Source organism: Condylura cristata, unplaced genomic scaffold, assembly GCF_000260355.1.
Source record: "Condylura cristata isolate star-nosed mole 26May11 unplaced genomic scaffold, ConCri1.0 scaffold00025, whole genome shotgun sequence".
Taxonomy (NCBI): domain Eukaryota; kingdom Metazoa; phylum Chordata; class Mammalia; order Eulipotyphla; family Talpidae; genus Condylura; species Condylura cristata.
Window position 1 is genome coordinate 30,867,171 of NW_004567126.1, and position 7,539 is coordinate 30,874,709.

The 7,539-nt window shown below is 61.0% G+C and overlaps 1 protein-coding gene across 3 annotated transcripts in view; it reads right to left on the reverse strand.

Moving 5' to 3' along the window:
- PTBP1 (polypyrimidine tract binding protein 1) overlaps nt 1-182 on the reverse strand; it is an 11,658-nt gene extending 11,476 nt beyond the window's left edge. For all 3 annotated transcript variants that reach the window (XM_004689403.2, XM_004689402.2, XM_004689401.2), the window contains exon 1: nt 71-182. In XM_004689403.2, the coding sequence (XP_004689460.1) occupies nt 71-78 (8 nt within the window). In that variant the 5' untranslated portion in view covers nt 79-182. The remainder of the gene's footprint in view (nt 1-70) is intronic.
- Nucleotides 183-7,539: the final 7,357 nt, after the last annotated feature.

Sequence of the window (7,539 nt, forward strand, 5' to 3'; positions counted from 1 at the left end):
GCGTGGGTGGGGGCGGGGGGGGCATGGGGTGTGGAGAGGGCGCTAGGAAGCGCGGCCAGGCGCGACTCACCCGTCCATTGCACACGGAGGAGACCCGCTGGGGACGGAGTGGAGGCGCCGGAATAGCAGAAACCGACCCAACGGCTCCGAGTTATAGACTCACAAAATGGCGGAGACGCCCGAACACGTCCCCCGCGCGCTCTTCCCATTGGCTCCCGCCGCGGAGGGGGGCGGGGTGAGCGCTGTGGGGCTTCACCGGCGCCTACCAATGGCTAGGAGGCCTCTCGGGGTGGGGCCAGGGGGAATAGCAGGCGGCCATTGGAGCGAGCGGCCGTCCGTCGCGGTTCAAGGCGGAGCGAGCCCTTGGAGGCCAGGGAGGGGAGAGAGGGCGGAGCCATGTGATGGCGCCTGGGCCAGTGAGCGATTTGCCCTCAGGAGTGGGCCTTTGCGGGAGACGCCATCTTGAGAGTGGGTACGTGGCGAGTCAGGCGGCGGGAAGGATGATTCTCCCAGGCTGCCTCCCTCCATCTTGCAAGCGGGCAGGGGCCGTCCATCTCGGGCGTGAGGTCAAAGGGGGGGCGCGCCGCCATCTTGGAGGAGGGCAGGAAACCTACGAGATTCCATCTTGCTTCTGGGCACGTGGCGGAAAAGTCTGATTCAAACCGAGACATGACTCCTGGGTTCGCGCGAGGGGTGGCGGCGGCAAGGAGGCGCCTTCCAGACGTGCGGGAGCTCTGTCCCCTGCCGCCCACCGGGCCTGCGGGCCTCTGCGCTCGGGGATCGCTTCCAGCGCTGCTGTTGTGTTCGCCCCAGGGCAGTGAGGCCCGGCTGCGGTTCGCTCCTGGTGGCGGGACTAGGGAAACTGAGGCCCAGGAGCTCGACGAGATGCCCCCTCCCCTCACCCCACTCACGCACTGGGAAACTGAGGCCCTGGGGCGCACCGAGTAGAACTTTCGAACCGTCATAGAACTTTCGAACCCGGGTTCATGTCCATCCCAGCTACGAAACACCTTAACATATCCCCAAGAACACTGATTCTAGGGAGAGTTGAATAGCTTGTGGGCCACAGGGTGCCCGTCGGAGAGGCGACAGGAAACCGAGGCCACACCGGCCAGGACGGCTGGGCTGGGCTGGCGCGGTCCTGTGACGGGCAGGTGCTGAGCAAATAGCAGAAGCTGTGCTGATGGTCTGCTGAGGGAAGGGACTCTGTAGCCGACCCCAGGCTGTGGCGGGAAATGCCTTGGTTTGCCTGACCGAGCAGGAACCCGAGCGCCCGCAGACGAGCGAGCGCGGTTTACTCTGCAACTAGTGCACTGGCGACTGTATCCGTTGCAGGGCCCTGGCGCCTGGGTGCCCCTGTTAGCAGGGCTAGGGCCTTGCGGACTTGCGCGGAGCCCGCCTCCCTCCCATCCGCTTAGCCCAAGACCATCTGAAGCCCCAAGCCACTGACCAGGCATGCTTGGATAGACTCGACAATCCCTAACACCCTCCGGCCAGGAGGCTCACCGCCCTCCCCACCGAGGACCACCCGGTGGTTGCTCATCCTGGCTGGGTGGTGCCTTTTGCCAGCCCACTTGGCCTTGTCTGTGGGTGGTAGTGGGGTGGGGGAGGGCTCAAAGCCTCACAGGGAGAGGAGGGGGAGGGGGCAGCTGGCACTGGTGCAGGCTACCACCAGTCTACAGAATGGTCCTAAAACCCACTCCTGGGCCTCCCTGGTGGTGCAGCGGTTGAGTTGCAGCATTGTCAAGCTATCGGCAGCCACTGCCATGTGAGTTTGAGCCCCAGCCAGGGGGGCACCCCAGGGAGCAGCAGACCTCTCTCTGCTGCTCTGCTCAGCAGTGTGTTTCAGTGGATCTGCCTGTTCTGCTCCCCACTCTGTCTCTGGTGAATCCTTTCACACACACCCCATCTCTGCCCTACACCCCAGCTCTTGTATACATAAATAAATAAAATAAATCATCTTTAAAAAATGTGTATTTCTGGCCCTCCCTGGGGGCTCAACGGGTAGGGCGCAGCACTGCATGCTGGCCTCAGCCACTTCAGTTTGAGTTCAAGCCCTGGCCTCCGAGGTGACCCTCAGGGCGCAGCAGACCTCTCCTTTCTCACACTCTCTCAGCACTGAGCCTCCTCTGTTCTGCTCTCCACTCTGTCTCTGGTAAATCCTCTTACTGCCCCTGCACCTCTGGCCTGTACCCCAGTTTTGTGTGCATAAATAAATCTTTAAAAAGAATAAAAATTAAAAGCCCTACTTTTGACCATGGCCAGTCTTGCCCGAAGTAAAAGGACTGTGCACCTTGCAGCTCAGCAGACCGCATACCCTAGGCCGCCTCTGGCCTCTGGCCTCTGGCCTCGCTTACACAGCCCTGCACACGCTGTCCCCAGCTGCAAGGTTCTTCTGGAACCCTACAGGACTCCCTCTTCCCACCTTTGCCCAGAGCCTTTGCGCAAAGTCTCCCTCTCCCAGCTCCCTTCCACCACGTCTCCTGGTAACTTGATGTCTTTCATTTACCCGATCCTGCTTGGTGTAACTGTGTGGTCAGGCCAGTGTTGGAACACAAAGCAAGGTATCCAAGAGTCCACAGACAGGTGACCTCAGCTGACACGAGGTAATGTTCTGTCTCGGTCTTGCTGGACACCGAGGTCTCCATGGTGAAGAAGCCGGAGCCAGCCTCCTCCCTGATGGGAATTCATGCTATAATCATCGCGGAAAGTGCTGGGAGGTACAAGACAACACAGCCAGTTCAGGTCTGGAGACCAGAGTTCTGAAGTCATTATGTCCCGGCCGAGCTCCTCCAGTTTCCAGGAGAGGGTTGTAACCACTTCTTTTAGCTTCTCCAGGCTCCAGGCGTCCTTGGCCTGTGTCTACATCACCCCAATCTTTGCTGTCTTCTCCCTAATTCTCCCTGTCCCTCTTCTGCATGCCTTTACAAGGACACTTGTCCTTGCTTTAGGCCCATCAGAATAGCCCAGGATGATCTCATCGTAAAGTCCTGATCACATGGGCAAAGACCCTTTTCCCAAAGGTTTGGGGATCAGACCTTCTAGAAGATATGATTTGGGGCCCACCAGTCAATCCACTAAAGCGCCTGAAGCGTGGGCCTGGGGCCGCGGGCAGAGCCTTCCTGGGAGTCGTGGGGACCTGTCCAGGGTAGCTGCCCAGGCCCTCTGGCAGCCCGCCGCCCCGGAGGGGCCCTGTGGACCATTCCAGCACCTTTGAGCCAGAGCAGGCCTCGCTTCTCGGTCTTTCTCAGCTTTCCCCACCTGGCCTTGCCAGCTGCTGCCCTCATTAATGATTTAGGGAGCGCGTGGACCTTTGGTTTACCTTGCTTTTGTCTGAGAATTTTGAAAATGATACTCTGGAGCAGGAGAGGAGGTGGGTGAATGCCAGACTGGGGTGAGTGGGTGAGGGTCTGCGCCCCAGGCCCTGTGCAGGGAGAGGTGCCTGCCTTAGTTTACCCCTTTGTCTAGAAAGGGCTAAGCCAGTCCTACCTGGGATCTTTCTACTTACAAAATAAGTAGCTTAATAGTTTTAGAACATTTATTCATGACTGTGTTTATGCATTGACTTGACAACAAAGGCCTGGGGGGTGGGGGGAGGCCCCAGTTGCTCTGCAACTCAACTCTGCTTCCCACCCAGCCTCTCCAAGCCATTTTTCAGATTTCTGTTGGACCGAGGCGGGAGGGGATCAGAGAGGTCCCCTGCTCCTACACGCTGAAGCCCAGCAGCCTTCGCAGACCGCGCTCCCTCTGGGACAGCTGCTCTCCAGCCTCGATGTCCCTCAGAGTTCAGTGTTCGCCCTGCTGGGCCCTGCCCAGCCCCTAGCCAGTCCCGGTATCTGCGGTGGGCGTGTGGGGGAGGTGTCCCCAGGGTTCTTCTGAAGAATCAGGGTCACCTCTCCAGGAGCTTCCTCTGCACCCCAACTCTAGAGACAGCTGCTGTGCTGCCCTCCCCAGCTCCAGGCCTGGCTCCAGCCAGCTCCCCGGCCCCCCCCAGGAACCCACCCTCCTCCCAGCCTCAGCCGGAGTTCAGCGGTCGCCACCCCGCCCCCGCCCCCGCTGGGCCCAGCCTAAGCCGGGAAGCTCAGCTAGGGTGGGGCGCGTCGTCAGAAACACTTTAGTGCTTTAACTATTTAATCTTCTGAGTAGGAAATACTTTCACTTCTGTCCCCCATCCCGAGAGCCCAAGCGGCGGCCTGAGATCTGGGTGTAGGAGAGCCCGGCTGGCTTTGAGCCCAGACCCACCTCCCCCGCGGGGACTCCCGAAGCTGGGGCACCTCTCGGTGGGGCGGGGAAGCCCAGCCGCTCCCCCAAACGTTCAACAGGCAGCACCTGCCCCAGCAACTCCGCACCTAGATGTGTATCCCGAGAAATTACCGTCTATAACATAATTATGCGTAGTAGCCACAGGCAGAAACACCCTGGATGTTCCAGGTAGATGAATGGATTTAAAAATTGATCCACACAAGGGAACATCATTAGCCAGGAAAAGGGGGCCAGCTCCACACACGCAGGAGGGGCCCCCAACACGCCGCTCAGGGGGAGAAGCCCGACGCAGGCCAGGCCAGGCCAGGCCAGGCGGCTGAGTCCCTGGTGAGAAGCGTCTGGGAGGGGCCTAGCCAGAAGGAGAGCGGCTGAGCAGGGCTGGGGGCTGCCGGCCACTGCCCTCCAGCTGTTTACTCTGTAGAATGTTCTGGAGGAGTGGTGGTGTCAGCTGCCCCATCCCAAGGCCAGCATGCTCCCGGCACCCTGTGGGCCCCACCGCCGGAGGGGGCTTGGAGGACCCTGCTGCCGCCTCTTCCGAGCCAAGCTGCTGCGGACGTGTGTGCAGGGCTTTCTGTGGATGTATATTTCCATCCTGTTTATTTATGCACAAGAGCTGGGGTACAGGCCGGAGGTGCGCGGGTGGGAGGACTCCCTAGAGGCAGACAGGGAGCAGACAGGCAGATCCACTGAAACCCAGGGCTGAGGGGAGCAGCGGGGGACAGGAGAGGTCTGCTGCGCCCTGGGGGTCACTCCCTGGCCGGGGATGGAACTCTGGGCCTGAGTGAGGTGCTGAGACTTACCCCAGGCCACGGGGAGGCCCTGTTTTCATTTCCTTTGTGTAACTACTGTATTGTTTTTCTAGGGCTCTTGCAACTGCACAACATACAGGAAGCTGAAACTTGCAGTCCGGGGCCTCCTTCTCCCAGGCTGGGGGGTCAGAAATCCACAGGGAGGAGTGGGCAGGGGTCCCCTCGGCACCACTGTGCACACGGCCTCTGTGCACCGGCTCTCCTTGAGGGCGTCTGCCTCCGGTGTTCGCTTCATAAACACGTCATCTTGCGGGATGAGGCCACCCTCCTTCCAGGCAAAGCCGCACTGAGTTCCCAGGCTGCAGTGTTGGGGTGCAGGCAGCCCACAATGGCCAGGCCCTGCTGCGCCTGCTCGTCCGAGCTTGGCCTCTTCCAGGGCACCAAACTCCCACACACGCTGTCAGTTCTGCGCCTGCCGGCCGAGTGTCCACACCCTTGCCACGTGCGCCTGTTGCTGGAGTTCCAGCTTCTGGCTGGACTCCGGAGACCCTTGTGGCATATTTGTCTCCCCCTCCCCTGGCTCTGCCACCCTCCCCTAACCCCCCCCAGCCCCAGGCAGTTGTGAGGGCCCTGGCGGGGTGTCCTGCAGGCCACCCTGGTCTGGGGTTCCTGGTTTCTCTCACGCCTGACTGGGCGGGGGGTTTGGGGGTCAGACGGGGCGGGGGGCTTGGGGGGCGGCCTGGGAGGGGACGTGCCCTCATGCCGGCGCGTCAGGGCTCCCGGCTGCTCACCAAGCGGCCCTCTGAAGCTGCCCGGGCCCCGGCCGCAGTCTCGTGGGAAGGCCGTGCAGCCCGCACAGGCCAGGCCATGGGTCTTTCTATCAGACCGCGACCATCAGTAGCTGTCCGGGCCTTGTAGCAAGCAGCCAGAGAACACGACGGGGCCTGGAGTGCCTGCGGGGCCTTGCTGCCCAGAACACGTGGACTCCGTGCCCGGGAGCTGGCCAAGTGGAGCGCCTGGCCTGGATTGCAGAGAGGGGGCGGAAAGCGTCCAGTAGCGCGCTGAGTTGTGTCCCCTCAAAGCTATGTCCACGTCCTTACCCTGGTACCCAAGGCTGTGGCCTTTTGGAAACAGGGTCTTTGCAATGGATTAGCTCAGATGAGGTCACCCTGGAGTCACAGGGTCCTTGCACAATACCCTACACCTCAAAAGAGGAGAATAGGGGCCCTCCTGGTGTGCAGCAGGTGAAAGCCCAGCTCTATGCAGCTAGTAGCCACCGTCACAGCCACTTCAGCACCAGTTCGATCCCCAGGCAGGGAGTGACCCCAGGGCGCAGACATCAGACTGTCCTGTCCCCCCGCTGCTCCCCTCAGCAAGTCTACTTCGCCCGTTGTCCTGCCCTGCTCCCCACTCTGTCTCTGGTGAAGCCTCTCGCCACCCCTGCACCTCTGGCCTGTACCCCAGTTCTGTGTGCATAAATAAATCTTTTTTTTCTTAAAGATTTATTTATTTGTGCATACAGAACTGGGGTACAGTCCAGAGGCTCAGGGTGGCTGAGAGATTTAACCAAAGAAAAAGTGGAAAACAGAATTGGCAGATGGACGAAGTCCACTGCTGAGGGGAGCAGCGGGCAGGCCAGGAGAGGTCTGCCAGCGGTCAGGAGGGGTCTGCGCGCCATGTAGTCACCTCCGGGGCAGGCGGGGATTGAACTCATGCGGAAGTGGCTTTAGCTCCTCAGTGCTGTGCTTTAACCCGCTGCGCCACCAGGGAGGGCCTCATAAATAAATCTTTAAAAAAAGAGAAGAGAACCAGGTCTGTGTGAGGACAGCAGAGGGGTGACCCAGCCATAAGAGAAGGGCCACCTGCCACAAGGCTGCCCCAGAAGGCCAGTCAGCCCTTGGCCTGGCACTTCTGGCCCCAGACAGAGTGGATGAGTTGGTGTTGTTCTGAGTCACCCTGGCTGCGGCTCTGGGTTCAGCTGCCCCAGGAAGCTTGTTCTGCCTGGAGAGTGAGGATGTCTGGGCAGGCAGGGCGACACCTGCCCAGGCCTCGGGCACCGTTGCATGGTGATGGCAGAGCCGGCTTGCTTCCGTGGCCTTGCAAAATTTATGAAAAGGAAGATGTCTAGATAGGAGAGGGAACATGAGCCCGCCGTAACTGATCGCACAGCCATCTGTCACCGCTGCCTGTCTGTCGCCGGGAGCAACCGCGGGACGGGCCAGCGGGGCCTGCAGCCCCAGGCCGAGCCACAGCCCAAGGACAGAGACCGGGACGCCCCCCGGCCCCCGCCCGCTGTGACCCTCATGGGCGCCGAGTCCGGACTGCTTTTTCTCATCGGCAGGTGTGAGGCCGCCTGGCACGGGCTCCAGCAGGCAGCCTCACACGGGGCCTTCTGCCGCCCAGGACGCTTGAGATGGAGGGGGTCTGTGTGGTCACCCTGGGGGTGCTCTTGGCATCCCGCGATGGGGCAGGGATTCTGTTGGACACCCCCTGGTGTTTGGGGCTGCCCCCCAGAGGGCAGTTCCCT